General features: G+C 43.9%; 2 protein-coding genes across 8 annotated transcripts in view; one reads left to right on the top strand and one right to left on the bottom strand.

Annotated features, from left to right (window-relative positions):
- MTA1 (metastasis associated 1) overlaps positions 1-18,544 on the bottom strand; it is a 61,561-nt gene that overhangs the window by 5,381 nt on the left and 37,636 nt on the right. For 2 of the 5 annotated variants that reach the window (XM_083624667.1, XM_083624665.1), the window contains 6 exons: positions 14,995-15,146; positions 14,670-14,859; positions 13,752-13,841; positions 12,875-13,027; positions 10,752-10,787; positions 4,125-4,156 (listed from right to left, as the gene is read on the bottom strand). In XM_083624667.1, coding sequence (XP_083480793.1) covers positions 4,125-4,156; positions 10,752-10,787; positions 12,875-13,027; positions 13,752-13,841; positions 14,670-14,859; positions 14,995-15,146 — 653 coding nt within the window. Of the gene's footprint in view, positions 1-4,124; positions 4,157-4,275; positions 4,346-10,751; positions 10,788-12,874; positions 13,028-13,751; positions 13,842-14,669; positions 14,860-14,994; positions 15,147-18,544 lie in introns of all 5 variants that reach the window. The other 3 variants (XM_083624666.1, XM_083624668.1, XR_014550955.1) reach the window with 2 other exon arrangements.
- DGKH (diacylglycerol kinase eta) overlaps positions 1-18,544 on the top strand; it is a 764,231-nt gene that overhangs the window by 719,974 nt on the left and 25,713 nt on the right. The window lies entirely within an intron of this gene.

Genomic DNA, 18,544 nt, shown 5'->3' with positions numbered 1-18,544 from the left:
ATTGCTCCAAGTCTTGTCTCTCCCAGCTTTGACCCAAATATTGGATTCCCATACTGTTTTCAAAAGGTTGGGTCTTTGGAAAGGTGACACACTCTTGGCCCTCATGGAATAAATACACAATGCTCAAAAAATGTATGTGGGCATTATGCTCCACTTGTGGCAAATACTGTGTGTTTAAAGTCTGCTACTTTTTGAAACCAATTTGCCTTTCTCACATTAGTTCCGTTAGTCTAGCTTCAGAAATAGGTTGGTTCTTCACATGTAGATCTCCGATTCTGTGTGCAGCCTAGCCCAAATATTGAGATTTATGTGCATGGATGAATTGAGGATAGTCTGAAAAAGGAAGTAATGATGAGACAAGCAGTAGTAAAATCCCTATCAGTCGCTTCCTTCCCCAGAATTCAAAAAGGAATTTTTAATCCTTGAAAGAATAGAGCATAACAGACATAAAAGGGATAGTTTTCAAAGGAAAGTGAGCTCCACGGAGACTCATGTGATGTAATTATGATTCTAAATTAGGCTTAATAACCATTTGAGTAGTATACTCCAAGGGTTGGCAACCTTTTTGGACTTGTGGACACACTGCAAATTTTGAGGAAGTGCTGTGGGTGCCAGCCACAAACGTGCATTACACAAAATTAGAGGGAGTGCACCTGACAACCTCATGTTTGATGTGGAAAGTCAGCAGTGATTTCCCAGTCCTGCCCAAACTGCCAACAGTATTGTTGCTGTCTAATAACAAATGAGATCATTCCCCAATCCCAGGTAAACTGTTATAGGTAGATGCAGCTCATATGCATCTCTCTCTCTCTCTCTCTCTCTCTCTCTCTCTCTCTCTCTCTCTCACACACACACACACACACACACACACAAAATCTGGACCTTTTGCTAGAATTACTAAACTCCATAAGCTTTCCTTTCCACTTTTAATCACACCCTAGAAATTTATTTATTTATTTATTTATTTAAGCATGTCTATAACGCAAAATCACAAAATATTGGGGTGGTGTTCAACATCAAAACATACAACATCACTTAGAAATAAAAATACAGCTAATTAAAGTGGCTGTTAATTGGTTAATTAAAAATTAAAACAGCAGCAAAGGCCTGTCAGAGGAAATTTCAATCAGTAGTGTATGAAACAGGAAAATAACTTTTGGCAATACAGTGGTACCTCTAGTTACAAACTTAATTCGTTTTGGAGGTCCGTTCTTAAGCTGAAACTGTTCTTAACTAGAGGCATGCTTTCGCTAATGGGGCCTCTTGCTGCCGCCGGCACGATTTCCGTTCTCATCCTGGGACAAAGTTCTCAACTCAAGGTAACTGTTCCAGGTTACCTGAGTTTATAACCTGAAGCGTTTGTAACCTGAGGTGTTTGTAACTCGAAGTACCACTGTAATGTAATTTTGGTGGTAGTAATCTTCCTCTATTACGAAAGAGTTATTTTATTCCATTATTGGATCAATATTTTCTTTCCTTTTTCCAGCTGTTTGAAACCCACAATGATATTTATTCCCTAAAACTTGAGAATGCTGTTGTATTTGTAGCCCTGAATGTTTCCGAAGTTCACCAACTTCAGCTCATGGGGTGCTGAAACAGATTTGATTTATCTTCGTTTGCATCTAGACCTGCTATGAGGCTAAAATCCTGACAGAGGATTTTCAGGTTCCTTAATTTCCTCTTTCAGATTGCTCAGGGCAGGCTCTGCAAAGATACTGACACTGTGAGCTTTTCCTTTGATCTGTAAATTGCTGCTCCTAAAACTTCCACCACCATAGTCAATAACAAAGTCAATAACAAACAAGGGAGACATTTTCCTGCTGTCTCTAGTGAGACTTAGTGGTTGGAAACCCAAGCCATAGGCACAAACTCCATCTTATGGTGAAGACACCTGGTTCACCAAAATCATAAATTTGGCTCCAAAATTTATCTCGGCCAGTGGTTTATGTAGGAAGGCCCATTGCACCTTGCCAAAGTCTTTATAGGGATTCAGTGAGAATACCGATACTGGCCTCGTATGAGAATGATGTTTAACACCTTCACCTCAACAGATCTATAACCATCTGACCTGTTGACCATGAACATAAAGCATGGGTAGGCAAACTAAGGCCAGGGGGCTGGATCCGGCCCAATCACCTTCTAAATCTGGCCCGCGGATGGTCCGGGAATCAGCATGTTTTTACATGAGTAGAATGTGTCCTTTTATTTAAAATGCATCTCTGGGTTACTTGTGGGGCCTGCCTGGTGTTTTTACATGAGTAGAATGTGTCCTTTTATTTAAAATGCATCTCTGGGTTATTTGTGGGGCATAGGAATTCGTTCATTCCCCCCCACCCAAATATAGTCCGGCCCCCCACAAGGACTGAGGGACAGTGGACCGGCCCCCTGCTGAAAAAGTTTGCTGACCCCTGACCTAAAGGGTGCCAAATCAGTGGTTAAACAGAGGATTTTGGATATAGGTTTTCAAGAGCTTCCAAGGGTTGGACTGGATGACCCTAGTGGTCTCTTCCAACTCCACAGTTCTATGAAAAAACTAAAAACTACTGTGTAGAGACCCTGCTCCCCTCAGTCATTGGGGTTACCAAACTTCCCCTAAAAAAATTCCCCTGAATTATAGGAAAGCTTTCTCTGTGCCAAGGCTGAATGCCCTCCCTTCTAATTTATTAGACGGCAGATACAATAAAACCTCAGTGAACAATAGATGTTTCCCTTGTAACAATGCTGGGGTAGCATTCATGTCCTTTTTTCCTGCAGTTTTTATCAAGTGGCTAGGAGACCTAATATATCCTATTTTACAGCCCAACCCTTGTATCTGCTTTGACTCTTATGATCACTTTCCTTCAGGGCACCAATGTGTCAGTCATGAGACAAGCGGCAAGGTTTTTTTAATATGGCCATCCTTATTTGATCTATTACAGTTGCTTGATACATATATTTTTCAGTATTATAACTCTGTGTAATTCAGTTGTATTAATGTGACTTTTTATTGATGTTATTGTTAATTGTTTAAAATGTTATAATGATCTGCTGGCTGCAAATAAATTTAAACACCTGTCTCACAGCATCTGCTAAGTGCCTCCTCTTCTGATAAATAATGAGCTATGGACTTAAGCCTAGCTATCAATACTGCTGATTTCCTGGATAATTAAGCTTATGGGTCTTTCTGAGCCTAAATCCTTTCTCAGTTGGAGCAGCACAACTACTCTGTCTGGTTTCCAGGATTTAGGCAAATCTCCTCTTTCTAGCATTTTAATAAATAACCCAAATCCATACTAGGTATTTTTCTCCTTTTTAACTAACATCTAGTATTTCTTGTTTGGGGTTCAGATAACACACCAAGTCAAACCACAGCTTAGTCCACAGCAATGAAGCAGCGGCAAGGACCAGAGAATGAATAAAGAGGCCGTGAACCCCTGCATTTGTGTTAATCCATGGTTTGCCTTAGTGTTACAGGTGAGCAAGCTCTACATCATAACATAATTTCCTGGGAATTCTGACTTAGGAATGACGCTGGGCTGCCACTGCTTGAAGTGGTGCCAAGGCTTTTTATTGTTAGTAGAAGAAAAGCCTTGGTCACCTTGATTTTAAAGATAAGATCCCCCTCTCCCCCGCAAAATTAGAATCACCCACTCTATAAAAATTAATACAATCTTGGGGGAGAGGCACCCCCCCTGCAAAACGTACAAAAAATATGTGGGCTGAATACTTTGCCCAGGCACTGACATCAATCACTTTCATAAAAGTTTTCTAGGTAAAAAGATCTCGTCAAACAAAAGGTGTTTATCCATTTTAGTGTATCATTTTATTTGGTCCCTTCCTTGTTTATTTGGTCCCTTCCTTGTTTGAATACACAGAGCCATTTTTTAATTAAAAAAAGAATGCAGTCACAGCTAAGAAAAGCAGTGGCAGAAATGCACCTTAAGAGCAGAGGTAGCCAATGAGATACCCTCAAGAGGTTGGACTACAACTCCTATCATCCCTGACCATTCACCATGGTGGCTAGGGCTGATGGGAGTTGTAGTCCAACAACAACTGGAGGTCACGACATTGGCTACCCCTGCCTTAGAGCTTTCTGCTTGGGATGGTGGTCTACTGTATCTTTTTTTAGATGAACATTCTCTTACCATTTGTCTGGTTTGTCCGTGGTTGGGCAGACCTAACAAACAGGAAAGAGAATAGAGCTCGTAAGACACCATTGCTTTTCCAAAGAGAAAAATAAAAAGAAAGAAAGCACAAAAATAAAAACAGCATGGCTAATGTTTGAAAATGACTCACTTTCCAAAACAGGAAACGCTTTCACATTTGCTTTCTTTGGTAAATGTATGAGATTAGCTCCTTAAGTGATCTAAAAATAATTGCAAAAATATTTAAATATACTGTCCATCTTTATTAATGGCAATGAAAGCAGCAGGAGAAAGTGTGCAGTAGTTATAGGAAAGCACTTATTGGCTTCCTTACCTGGCCCGCCAGCCAACCAGCCTGCCTACCATTAGTTATCTGACACGCTGAGGGTTTGGCTCAGCTCAGCTTAACAGAGACTGACATTTTCCTCTGGGAAACATTGGGAAAATCCTGCTATTTGCAAGGCAGCCTCAAAAGGAGGCAGGCATTGAGCCATTGTATCTGAGGCATCGTTAAATGAGGGATCTGAATTAATAATCCAACTCCTGCCCTCTTAAAAATAGTTTTCTCTCTCTTGGTTGGACATAAAGTCAGTTTTATATGTGGTTTATCGGTGAAGAATTAACCTACTTCTAAAAAAAAAAGTTTGGGGAGTGGAGCAGAAATCTTTACTGTGTTTCAGTCTGTGTCTTGGGCATAAGGAAGGTGTTTAGTACCAGAACTGAGTTCACATTCCTTTCACACAACAATCTATTTCTAGTTTCACTGGGAGCCTTTCTGTTTTTGCTTTTGTCAAAGAATTGGGAGCCTTGCCAATTTACGGCAAGTCACATAGCAACCTACCAACTGATTCAAATATACGCCCGTCCCACCTCTGAATCAGATCTATTTAGTCCAGCATCCCTTTTCTAACAGTGTCTTGTGAGATGCTCTGGGGGCCAATGAAGTAGCAGTTCTCCACAGCTACAGTTATTTATGTATATAGGTATGTATGCATTTGTTTATTAGATTTATATACAGTGGTACCTCAGGTTAAGTATTTAAGGTCTGTTCTTAACCTGAAACCTGAAACTGTTCTTAACCTGAAGCACCACTTTAGCTAATGGGGCCTCCTGCTGCTGCCGCGCCGCCGGAGCCCGATTTCTGTTCTTATCCTGAAGCAAAGTTCTTAACCTGAAGCACTATTTCTGGGTTAGCGGAGTCTGTAACCTGAAGCGTATGTAACCTGAGGTACCACTGTACAGCACTTCATCGAAAGATCTCAGGGTGGTTCACAAAATAAAAGCACAACCTAAATAGTTAAAACAAAACAAAAACTCCCCCTCCCATAAACACATTTTAAAGGCTGTAGATTATTAATCAGCCAAAGGCCTGGCTGAAGAGGAATGGTTTTGCCTGGTACCTAAAGATATATACCGAATGTGCCAGATGAACCTCCCTGAGGAGAGCTTTCCGCAAACAAGGAGCCACTGCAGAAAAGACCCCGTTCTTGTGTTGCCGCCCTCCAGACCTCATGTGGAGGAGGCACATGAAGAAGGGCCTCAGAGGAGGATCTCAGGGTCTGGGTCAGTTCATATGGGGAGAGGCAGTCCTAGAGGTATAGTGGTCAAAGGCTATATAGGTCAAAACCAGCCCAGAAACTAACTGGTAGCCAGTGCAGTCAGGCTAGGATTGGGGTTATATGCTGCAACCGTCTTGCCCTGGTGAGCATCCTGGCTGCCAAGTTCTGCACCAGCTGAAGTTTCTGAACTGTCTTCAGAGGCAGCCCTATGTGTCACATATTACAGTAATCTAACCTAGAGGTTACGGTACCAGAGCATAGACAACAGAACTTAGGCTGTCCCTGTCCAGACAGGGGTGCAGCTGGGCTACCAGCCAAAGCTGATGGAAGGCATGCAACACCACTGAGGACCCCCAAGCCACATACCTGCTCCTTCAGAGGGAAACCCCATCAAGAGCAGGCAATCTCCCAGCCATCTGGTCTAGGGAACCACCCACAGTGCCTCTGTTTTATCTGGATTGAGTTTCATTGGCTCTCATCCAGTCCATTACTGAGGCAAGAAAACTCCACTGCCATACCAAATTCCAGATAACCCCTCTCAGCAGTTTCATGCAGATGTTAAACAGCATGGGGGATAAAACTGAGCCCTGAGGACCTCCACCTTGAAGGCTCCATGGGGCTGAAGAGCACTCCCCAAGCATCACTCTCTGGGAGCGACCATCCAAGTAGGACCAGAACCACTGGAAACCACTATCCCCAACTCAGACAGCTGCTCCAGAAGTAAACAATGGCTGATGGTATCAAAAGCCAACTGAGAGGTCAAGGAGAATTAACAAGGTGCCGGAGCCAATGCAGCTTGTTCCTCCACTTTTCAACCTCCCAATGTATCACTATATTGTGATGTTTGGCTGGTGATACAGCCCCATTCTGGACAGGAGGAGTTCATCAGATCCTTAGCATCTCACACAAGGATATCTCCAGCAGCAAGAGCAAATCCGGAGAATTACATCTCTGCATCAGGCACTAAAGAAGACCACAGGCTGCCTCTCATCCAACAGTTGTTTGACCAGTTAACATCCTGCCGCCATATACACCGATTTAGATCACAGGAGCATGATGGTGAGTGAAAAATGGCCTTCCAAACCTGCTACGGCCACTTCAAATGCACGCTCAGGCTGCTAGGCCTCCGTAACTCCTCTTAAGTGTTCCAGCAGTTCACGTTTTACAACATGGACAACATTCTGATAAACCCACACACGCTACAGCTCCGTGTTAAGCAAGTTGTCCTCTAGTGGCTAGATCAAACAACGTGGACTGAACAGAGTTCCTTGGGCAGATTTTGACATCTCTTGGTGTGCTGATGGATTGCTCCAAAAATGGAGCGGCATTTCAGAGTGTACAGAACAATCCATCAACAACAACAATCCAGGGACTTCTGGTGACCCCAGGAGAGGTACAAGACAATGTATGAGACTCAAGCAAAAGACAATGCCCACTGCTCAAACGGTTGAATGCAGGCGAAGCCAGAATGCTGATCAAAACTGCCTGGAACCAGGCTATCTTAGAACTGCCTTGCCCCTCATTAATCTCCCTGGGAACTTTGCTTTTCACCTGAGACTCTTCTCCCTACCCCAAACCTGCCAGTGCATGTGCAGCTCAAATTTCTTCCCCGGGCTGAACGTATCTAAGTCTCTTCAAGAGGCAGCCTTTGTCTTGACTGTGGAAGTAAAATCTGTCTTCAGAACTGAAGCAGCACTTCTGATTGGGAGGGGAAGGGAAAGAGGCTCAGCAGCGATAGATCCTGGCCCCGCTCAGCTCTAGCCTCCTCCTCCTTTGTAACAGTACCTTCCACCTTGCTTAAGCTCCAGTATCGGCTGGAGCCTCAGTGAGCCTGTGCCATCTTGCCCCTTCTCCCAATTATCTCACCACAGCTCAGGCACGGGACACAAGATGGCCACTGCAGTGCTGGTGCGCCTGTGTGTGGCAGTAGCAGAGGCCGCAGATCCAGCCTTCAAGAAGAGCATCACAGCTGCCTCTGCCACAGCAGTGGTGAAAGGCAATGTGTTCCCTGGGGGGGGCATACGTGCCATCCTTGTAGATCCTGCTGCCCAGATGGGATGGGATGGCCCCAAATTATGTTCCAGAACATCTTGTACTGCCCTTGCCTCCTTTCCCGGCTGCTAAACTTCCACCAACTTTAAACGTTTTTTTCTGCTGCTTCCTGTTTTCCTTTATGCTTTGCTGCCAAGGTGAGAGTGTGCATTTTTAGCTGGGGCTCCCTTGCACTCCCTTACAGGCTAGTCCTAAATTATGCTACTGGACAACCCCCAATTTCTGCTATAATCAGTTGGACTATGAGGGGCTGGTTTTGCCAGTAACTCAGTTACTGGGCTTCCCACAACTGATACTGTAAACCGCCCTGTGATCCTCAGATGATGGGCAGTATAGAAATTAATAAAATAAATGAAATGAATGAATGAATGAATATACTCAGCTGCCCTCAATGTTCCATTGGTTATAGAAACAGGGAACTTTGTCAGGCCATTTTGGGTCTTTCTGTTTTTCACATACTGGTGGCAACACTTAAGTATACAAAACTCCATTTTTTTCTGGAGGTAACCTCATTTCATGCCTAGCATATGCAGAAGGCATTAGACTACAAAACTTGATGGTGGAAGGAGTAAAATTAAATGAAGATGGCATCAGAAACTACCCTTTAGAAAGAGACTCAATTCAAAGTTCTGGTTTTGAAATTTAAAGCCCTAAACTTGGCATCTGGGTATCTTAAGGATCTCTCATTCAAATATTCTCCCCTGTAGGTCCGTTTACCATCCACGGCTGAGGAATCGATGGTGAGCAGCTACTAGGAGCTGGCTCCTTTTTTTGTAAGGCCCCCACAATGCAAAATGACCTCCCAAAGTCCATCAGGCGTGGATCTTGAACTGTAAAGAATAAAACTTGACTAACTTCTCTGCTCCTAGTAGATGCCCACAGTATCTTCTTCGATCGTGGAACTTGGACCAAGGCCTTCAGATGTCAAAGAGACACCTGCTCAAAGAATTTAATTGATTGCTCTTTCCGTTTTATTATTTTAGCGCTATTCCTCTATGCGATTGATATTTTGTGATACTGTGTGCACGCATAAATTTCTAATTAATTCTTTTAAAACTAATGTTGAGTTTTAATGTTGCATATCCCTCCCACACAAAAGGTGGTTAAAGTTTAAAAAATGAGTTTATGCAATTCAAGATAAGATAAGAGGAGACTGAGAGGAGATGGGACAGCCATCTTCAAATATCTCAAGGGCTGTCACATAGAAGAGCAAATTTGTTTTCTGAATCAGTGGATTCAAGTTACAAGAAAGGAGATTCCGACTAAACACCAGGAAGAATTTTCTGATGGTAAGAGCTGTTCAACAGTGGAACGGACTTCCCTCGGAAGGTGGTGGGCTCTCCTTCCTTGGAGGTTTTCAAGCGGAGGTTGGATGCTTTAGCGGAGATTCCTGCATTGCAGTGGGTTGGACTAGATGACCCCAGGCTCCCTTCCAGCTCTCCAGTTCTATGATTCTATGAGACATTGTTCATCTCCCTCCTCATTTAGTCAGTGAAACAGAATCGAGGCACGAATGAGGTAATCATGATGAGTGTATTCTATTCCAACCTAAAGTGAGAAGCAATCCCTTTCCTAGTCAATGCCTTTCTCAGCCTTATAGGGCTACTGCATCATCGGGTTGCAATTATGCCATACGCTGCCTATTGGCAAAAACAAGTACGCTTCGTACTGCTTGCTCTTGAGGCTTTACTACCACAACACACCCTTGACAGACAGACCTGAAGACTTCTTCTGAGACGTCATACCAAGAGGAGTCACCAAGGAATGACAGCTTAGTTGCTGATTAAAGCTGTTAAGAATGGAAGCTTAATTAATGCTTACTATTCTTTTTGTACATTTTTTCTACACTTATATGCACATATTCCTGCCAGCTGAGGATGAATCTTCATGCATCAGGCGAAGTACACTGGAATCCATGGCAGCTTGTGCTATAATAGGTTTGCCAAACCGTCCTGCAACAGACAAGCATGGCTATCCTCTTGCAAGACTCTTTATTTTGAAATGTACATATCACCCTTTTGCTCAGAACAGTCACCCAAGGAAGAATTCCACCTATACAGGTTTTCTTCTGGACAAAATTCAAGTTGCTGCTCTTCACCTATAAAGTCTTAAATAATTTTGGCAGAAAATATCACTGCTGCCTGAAGCTACCACATCTCCCAAGAAACTACAGCAGGCGTGATGAACGACCAGTCTTGTGTGCCAGATACAGCCCAAAGCCTCCTTATCTTGGCACCATAGTCAGGCTTTTAAAAACCTACCATTGAAGCTTAAGTGAGAGGTGGCACTGGGAAAGTTGCAGCTGGGTAAGGAAGGGTTAAACTTTATCTCTGCATCTGCAACCGCCCTCTCCACCCTGCTCCACACTTAGGCTTTACATTTAGACCCCACTGCTCCATATTTAAGATTTTTTTTGGGGGGGGGAATGACTCCTCTTGGCTTCAGTAGGAGGGTTTTAAAAAATCTGTAGTAGGAGCAGGGGAGAAGATGCAGCCCTGTATTAACTGTGCATGTCTGTGCATATGTTAAGATTGCATGTGCGTGTACACATTTGGTTGTGTGTTAGCAGCATGTGATAATGCCCGTGTCTGGCCCTGTCCACTTTGGATCCAGGTCAGGCCCCCAACAGCTTTCAACTGGGGCAATGTGGCCCTCAGTCGAAAAAACAGTTCCCCACCCCTGTGCAAAAGGTTGTGTACAGCGAAGGATTTGGTGGCCGCTCTCTAATCATGAAAAACCCTTCCTCCAGAGACCTTCCAAAACTCAAACATATGTCAGAAGGGTTGCTAAATCGGGATATTTTTATCAGCTGCAGTTAAACTGATAATGGTGGGTTAATACCGCATGGGAAACTATGAAGGGAGGCGATGTATTTAGAAGTCACAAAAACAACATGTACACATAATACGAAATGGGTGGTCACAAGCACAAAGAAGCAAACTTGAAAAGTCAGCGGATGAATCAAGAAAAGGTTACACTGTCCAAGCACAAGCTGAGAACAACTCCGTAATCTTACCCTTGCTTGGCATCAAAAGGCGCTTCTTCACGGGGCCTGGTAGAACACAGTGAACATAAAGATCAACAATCAGAATTGCATTATTTCAAAAGCTTAACTTAAACAAATGACATGTTACCTGTGCAGGTGTTTGCTTGCTTTGTCAAAAAAATTAACAGGATAGCACATCTAAGATAGAAGATATGGTTGTATGGTTGGGGGGGAAATGTTCAACAACTTCCACAATCTTAAAGGTAAAAGTAAAGGACCCCTGACAGATAAGTCAGTCGCAAACGACTCTGGATTTGCGGCACTCATCTCACTTTACTGGCCAAGGGAGCCGATGTTTGTCTGCAGTTTTTCCGGGTCATGTGGCCAGCATGACTAAGCCGCTTCTGGCGAAACCAGACCAGCGCACAGAAACGCCATTTACCTTCCCGCCGGAGCGATACCTATTTATCTACTTGCACTCTGCCATGCTTTCAAACTGCTAGGTGGGCAGGAGCAGGGACTGAGCAATGGAAGCTCACCCCGTCGCGGGGATTCGAACCTCCGACCTTCCAATCGGCAAGCCAAAGAGGCTCAGTGGTTTAGACCACAGCGCCACCTGCGTCCTTCCACATTCTTAAGTAACTGGAAATTTTGTGGTGAGAGTTGCAGAGGAGGGCGACCAAGAAGATCAAGGGTCTGTGAACCAAGCCTTATGAGGGACAGTTGAGGGAGTTGGGTCTGTTTAGCCTGGAAAAGAGGAGACTGGGAGGAGACATCTTCAAATATCTAAAGGGCTGTCACATGGAAGATGGAGCAAGATTGTTTTCTCCTGCTCTGGAGGGTAGGATCCAAACCAGTGGCTTCAAGGTACAAGAAAGGAAATTCCAACTACACATCAGGAAAAACTTTCTGACAGTATGAGCTGTCCGACAGTGGAATGGTCTCCCTTGGGAGATGGTGGACTCTCCTTCCTTGGAGGTTTTTAAGCAGAGTTTGGGTGGCCATCTGTCAGGGATGCTTCAGTTGAGATTCCTGCATTGCAGGGGGCTGGAATAGATGACCCTCGGGGATCCCTTCCAACTCTACAATTCCGTGAAAAGAATTCAGCTGAATTTTGCTTCGCTATGCGTAACAACTGACTTAATCTTTTTAGCACCTTCCATTGGATGGCTTACTTCTTCAACAAAGCTTTTAAGCAGAGCTTTTATCCTAGTCTGTATTGGACTTGGACTTGATTTAATACAGGTTTTGGATGTTAAATAGTTTTGGGGTGTTTTAGCAATCAATTTTATCAAGTGATTCATCAATCTATAAATCAATCAATCAATGTAACAAACTTACACATTAAAATTGCTTTCCGTGGCATCTCCCCCCCTGCTGCACGTCAGGGCAGAGTCCACTACAGTATTTCTCTTAGAACTATTGCAGATTACTTTAAAGCATTCACAATGTTCAACACTAGTCAAACCTACAAAAAGTGTGCCGCGTATTACATACCTAAGGCCCCCTTTGGATGTCTGGCCAAGCAATCCTGGCCACTCAAGCCTGTTTGGCCAGAGCATTCTCATGCATCTGCTCTGTAACACCTGCAAGCAGATCATGCTAAAAGCAGCCACCAGCAAATAAGGGGAGACAAATTTATGTTTGTGTAAAGGAGTCAGTACTCCATGTTTTGTGGGACATTGTTCTAGACATAAGTTTCTTCCCACCTTCATATTTTGGTTAAGGTAAATTGTATATAGTTAAAAGGAAAACATTTTTTTCCAGCAGAGAAAAGGATTCTCAACTACTATCAGCACAATGAAGTCTAAATGTGCTGGGTGCTCTCTTTCTCCACACTAACCTCGTTTCTTCTCTGATGAATTAAACAATCCTAGGCTAGATTTTAAAGATCAGAAGCCATGATATTTAAGGGTGGATAATACACATATATTTCTATATATTCAAATAATGGAAAGCTCTGAAGCACTATCTGGCAATAGCAATTGGGAAGAACACATTTTTCAAACAGAAAGTACGGTAAGTATTAAACAGTTCTGACAAAAGAAATATTAGCAACACTGAAAATGAAAAGCTACCAAGACAATTAGTCCGGCAGACTTAAAAATTAACCTGCAAACACTGGCAACACGTTAGCACCAGAAAATACTTACCATCCATCCCATTTTGTTGTTCGTAGTTTCTTTTCCCCAAGATCGTTGGAGATCCATTGTTAATCACTGGCGTAAACTTAGCACAAGGCACACTGTTGAGGGAGCCAGACAAACTCTTAGCAGGATCAGGTTTCAGAGAGCAGGGATGAGATTCTGTATGGTGAGAACAGCGTATTAGGAGCATATTACAAAGGACAGTGGAAGACTCCTTTGTTTAAACCCAACTCTGACCCAGTCATGAATAAATCAGGAAGAAGAGGGGTGCCACATTTTAAAAAAAGAACAAAATATGTATGCAGGTGAGAGAGGCTGAATCAGGATTCAGACCCTACAGTTGCCTTAGAAGCAGCGCATAGACCATTAGGCCAAGAAAGAGACATCCTCATGTGCAGATATTAAGGAGAGAAATAAAGCTTTTGAAAACGAGGGTATCCTTCCAAGATCTCTGTTATTTTGCATGTGGTTCTCTCTCTCTCTCTCATTGTCACTTATATCCTTCTATTTGTATGATATTTATACCCTGACATTCTGTTCCATCTAGCACGAGGAAGAAAAAGCATCAACCCAGGGAACATGCAAACAAGGGCTGCTGGCTTAGTGACTGGGATCAATAGTGGTAAGGTGCAATCTGTATACTATGGGCATCCCATGACTTTCTCCCATACAAGCGAAATGTCGTTTATTCCTATGGAGAAAATTAAAGTTAGGGCCAATGTTGTGATGTGGGCAGAATTAGCTGGTGAAACAGATTTGGTAGCATGGGAAAGGACACTGAGTTAACCCTCTTCTGCCTGTCAAATATGGCACTTTTTGCTAGCGAATAATATTATACTTGAAGTCACCAAAATGCATGTATAGGAGTCAGCAGTCTATTTACCTAGATACCGAAGTACTGCTTCTAAAGGTTTTCTGACAACATGTTTTAATAGCAACAAATCTTCTGAAGCTTCTGGTAAACGAGATGCACCTGAAGACAATATTGGAACAAATAAGACTTCATTTACGTGCTAACAAAAAAAAACCTAACAAACAGCCTTCTTGACACCAAAGCCAGAGTTTTCTGAAGCATTTCAACGTAAAGGAAATCTACAAAAGGAATGCACAAAAAGTAATATTTAATACAAATTAGGCCTGAATCACAATGTTGGGAGTATTATTCCCAGCCCTTAATAAAAGTACTCTTGCCCAGCTTGGAATGTACTTTTACAGGCTTGGTGAGCACAAACTGAGGAGTTTTCTCCACCCACCCCCAGATCTTCCACTACTGTGCTACAGGGCTGGCAGCGCCAATTGTGAGCATGTTATAGCATTATACAGTGGTACCTCGGGTTAAGTGCTTAATTCGTTCCAGACGTCCGTTCTTAACCTGAAACTGTTCTTAACCTGAAGCACCACTTTAGCTAATGGGGCCTCCTGCTGCTGCCGCGCCGCCAGAGCACGATTTCTGTTCTCATCCTGAAGCAAAGTTCTTAACCCGAGGTACTATTTCTGGGTTAGCGGAGTCTGTAACCTGAAGCATATGTTACCTGAAGCGTATGTAACCCGAGGTACCACTGTAATGGCTTGACAAGCTATTTTACTCTCTCCCCCATTTTTCTTCCTTCTGCTACCCCAGTAGCTCTCAACCATAGAGAGGTCAAGAGAGTCAGAGTTTGCCTAATTTCTTTAGATCCCATTTCCCTCAGCTGAACTGAACTGAACTGAACTCAATTCAACTACTACTACAATTCTGATAGCATAAGCTCTTGTCAGGCATGTAAGCAGACATCATGCAATTAGGACGAGAAAGACTCACATTCGGCTTTGATTGCTCCACTGTTGATAGGCATATGAGGGTGCCGTGCCGCGTGCCACGGACGCAAGATGTCCCTGCATAATCGTCTGGCCAGCCTGGTCAGCTTTGTAGTATGGAGATAGAAAGCTTGTCGCGTTTTCATGGCAAACTTGGGGCTCCCATTGTTCCTTAAGGGTCCACTGTGAGGACTCTGGGAAAAGGAAAATTTGTGAGGAGGAGCCTTGGTCCACCTTAGACCTTGCCTCATCTTTTTGTTTTTGGCCTAAGAAACCACAGTGGTGAACTGCGGATTGATTTACTAACGGAATATGGTGAATGTGCCTACCAAATTGTTTCGATTTGGCCCTGGCCGTTCTCCATCTAGCCGTGTTGGCATTTTCAAGCCTCCGTATTTCTTCCAGTAGGTCCAGCAAGATGCACACAGACGACACTGCATGTTAGGAGGACCCCAAGAATACCACTGGTGAGACTGCGTCACTGGGAACAGCAAAAGCAGGTATCAATTAGGACTCCTTTGCATGCTGTATCTGTTGAGACTCTTTGCCACTGCGAAAGATAAACAACCTAGCTTTCCAATATATGACAGCAACTTGCTTTTACAGTACAGTGGTACCTCAGGTTAAGTACTTTATTCGTTCCGGAGGTCCCTACTTAACCTGAAACTGTTCTTAACCTGAAGCACCACTTTAGCTAATGGGGACTCCTGCTGCCGCCGCGCCGCCGGAGCACAATTTCTGTTCTCATCCTGAAGCAAAGTTCTTAACCTGAAGCACTATTTCTGGGTTAGCGGAGTCTGTAACCTGAAGCGTATGTAACCTGAAGTGTATGTAACCTGAGGTACCACTGTATATGGCAATAAAGGCTCACTTTTGTGTTATAACAGGAAAAGTACTTTGCCATGTTCAGAAACATACTAATATCTTAATTTTAATAGCACATTTAGAAAATAATATGTTTAAGCTTGTTCTGGAAACGGGGATCAGTTTCTGCAAGTGTTTTTGCTCAATCTGTGCCATCTGCATCTTTCCCGGGTTGACTAGCAATACTCCCCGCCCCCCCCCCCATACCTGCAGGACAAACTGCATTGGTCTTCAGAAGGCTCTTCCCAGTGCTGAGGGCCTTCTGGCGGTTCCCTCATTGTGAGAAGTGAGGTTACAGGGAACCAGACAGAGGGCCTTCTTAGTGGTGGCGCCCGCCCTGTGGAACGCCCTCCCATCAGACGTCAAGGAAATAAGCAGCTATCCTATTTTCAAAAGACATCTGAAGGCAGCCCTGTTTAGGGAAGTTTTTAATATTTAATGCTGTATTGTGTTTTTAACACTCGACTGGGAGCCGCCCAGAGTGGCTGGGGAAACTCAGGCAGATGGGCAGGGTAGAAATAATTTACTATTATTATTATTATTATTATTATTATTATTATTATTATTCCTATGGCTACATGGAAAGCTGGGCAGACTTTGTGGCACTGCGTTGTGTAGATGCAGCAGTCTAGCAAATAAATTTATGGCTCAATCTTCTATGAAAACTAGAAGAACCAGTCAAGACCAGTAAACACACAGCTTCATTATGTGAAACAAAGAACAATGTTTTCTGCAGTGCTTTCTTTTTAATAACAAAAAAGGATTATTGACTTTCAAAACAAGAAGTGAGAAAGTGCAGCTTCCATAGTACTGCCCTATTTTTAGCATAATGCTCTGGAAGATTACCTTCTTAGCACTACTCGCCTTGTGAGTTTACTCAGCAAACTGGTATATAAAGAGATCAGAAGCTATATCACAGTACTACTGTGGCGAGATAAGTACAGAAGGTGAGCAACCATCCCATTAGTAATTATTTGCAAGATAATTGCACCAATTTTATAATTTGAAGGCAATGTTCACTGTGGAATCATGGCATCACCATCTGGAAGGTGTAAAAAGGTAAAGGTACCCCTGCTCGTACGGGCCAGTCGTGTCCGACTCTAGGGTTGTGCGCCCATCTCACTTAAGAGGCCGGGGGCCAGCGCTGTCCGCAGACACTTCCGGGTCACGTGGCCAGCGTGATGAAGCTGCTCTGGCGAGCCGGCACCAGCGCAGCACACGGAAACGCCATTTACCTTCCCGCTATAAAGCAGTACCTATTTATCTACTTGCACTTAGGGATGCATTCAAACTGCTAGGTGGGCAGGAGCTGGGACCGAAAGACGGGAGCTCACCCCGCCGCGGGGATTCGAACCGCCGACCATGCGATCGGCAAGCCCTAGGCGCTGAGGTTTTACCCACAGCGCCACCAGCGTCCCTAGAAGGAAGGTGTATGCTGGGATAAATCAATATTACTTCTAAAGGCGCATCTATCACCTCAGATAATTATTAATGAAGCAAATAATTCAGCAGTGACACAATGGGTGTAGTTTTGGCTGTGTTTTTTTTAAAACCTGGACTAGCTGCTCTATGACAAGAGTGAGCATTTGAGAGCATTAGAGGTGGGATACTTTTCCTTTCTTTTTAAAAACCACCCCATGGTATAAAATGGGACGATGGGCTGGGAAATCTTTCAGTGTCTAGCCTGGGCAGTGGAGTAAGGAACCCTGACCTGAGAATCTCATGTACAGAGGTCAAAAGCCTGCTATAGCTCCTCAGCAAAAGGGAGTGAGAAAGGGAAGCAGAAGGATGCTTCACGAAACAAAAGCAGGAGTATTGTGCTTGTTTGTCAAGTTAAACATTGTTTGAACTGTCTGTCCACTCCTGACCCAATTTTGACCAAGCCCTACTGATTTAGATTATGTATTCCCCTGTGGACACTTTGTGATCCACTCTAGGTTAAGAAATACATATAAATGAAACTAAACAAGTTAAGAAATTATGCCAAAGCTTTGCTCCTAAGTAACACCTCCTTTTCATTCAGTATCCTCTCATTATCAATAACCTGACAGTATTCTGTCATACTAACGGGACACGGGTGGCGCTGTGGGTTAAACCACAGAGCCTAGGACTTGCCGATCAGAAGGTTGGCAGTTCGAATCCCCACGACAGGGTGAGCTCCCATTGCTCGGTCCCAGCTCTTGCCAACCTAGCAGTTCGAAAGCACGTCAAAGTGCAAGTAGATCAATAGGTACCGCTCCGGCGGGAAGGTAAACGGCGTTTCCGTGCGCTGCGGCTCACCAGAAGTGGCTTAGTCATGCTGGCCACATGACCCGGAAGCTGTACGCCGGCTCCCTCGGCCAATAAAGCGAGATGAGCGCTGCAACCCCAGAGTCGGTCACAACTGGACCTAATGGTCAGGAGTCCCTTTACCTTTACCTGTTCTGTGATAAGGGTTGCCAGTTCAATTCAGGTCATAGATATGTCAGATTTAGAAATCTCCATATGCTCTCCCTAAGAGGAATCTGCACCTGCCAGGCTTGCTTTGAGGGTATAGATATGCTGGGATTTTAGCATCTTCAGCTTCCTCTTCCTTCTGGGATATCTGAGTGTGGTCTTTCTCCTGGCTTCAGATGGCAACCCCCCTGTCCTTAGTCTCCTCCATTACTGCACCAAATGATGCCAGGGGACATGGTGATAGGACCAGCCCCATATCATACAACCACTTCCTGGCCTAGTGGTGCTTCTCTTAGTAACGTGGCACAGTCGACAAGCCAGGCTTCTCCGGGAAGCAGGACAAGAGGGGAGGTGGTAAGTGTTTGGCCCTGAGTCACAGATTTAAAATATAGTCGTACACCTTGGTATTCGGACGTTTTGGCTCCCGGGCGCCATAAACCTGGAAGTGAGTGTTCCGGTTTGCGAACTTTCTTTCGAACCCGAACGTCTGACGGGTTCCAAACGTTTTGGAAATCAAACAGATTTCTGGAACAGATTCTGTTCGACTTCCAAGGTATGACTGTATGTGTCTACTCTAAA

The sequence above is a fragment of the Podarcis filfolensis genome, assembly GCF_964270895.1.
Source record: "Podarcis filfolensis genome assembly, chromosome: 7".
In the NCBI taxonomy this organism is placed as follows: domain Eukaryota; kingdom Metazoa; phylum Chordata; class Lepidosauria; order Squamata; family Lacertidae; genus Podarcis; species Podarcis filfolensis.
This window is presented reverse-complemented; position numbering and strand designations above follow the sequence as displayed.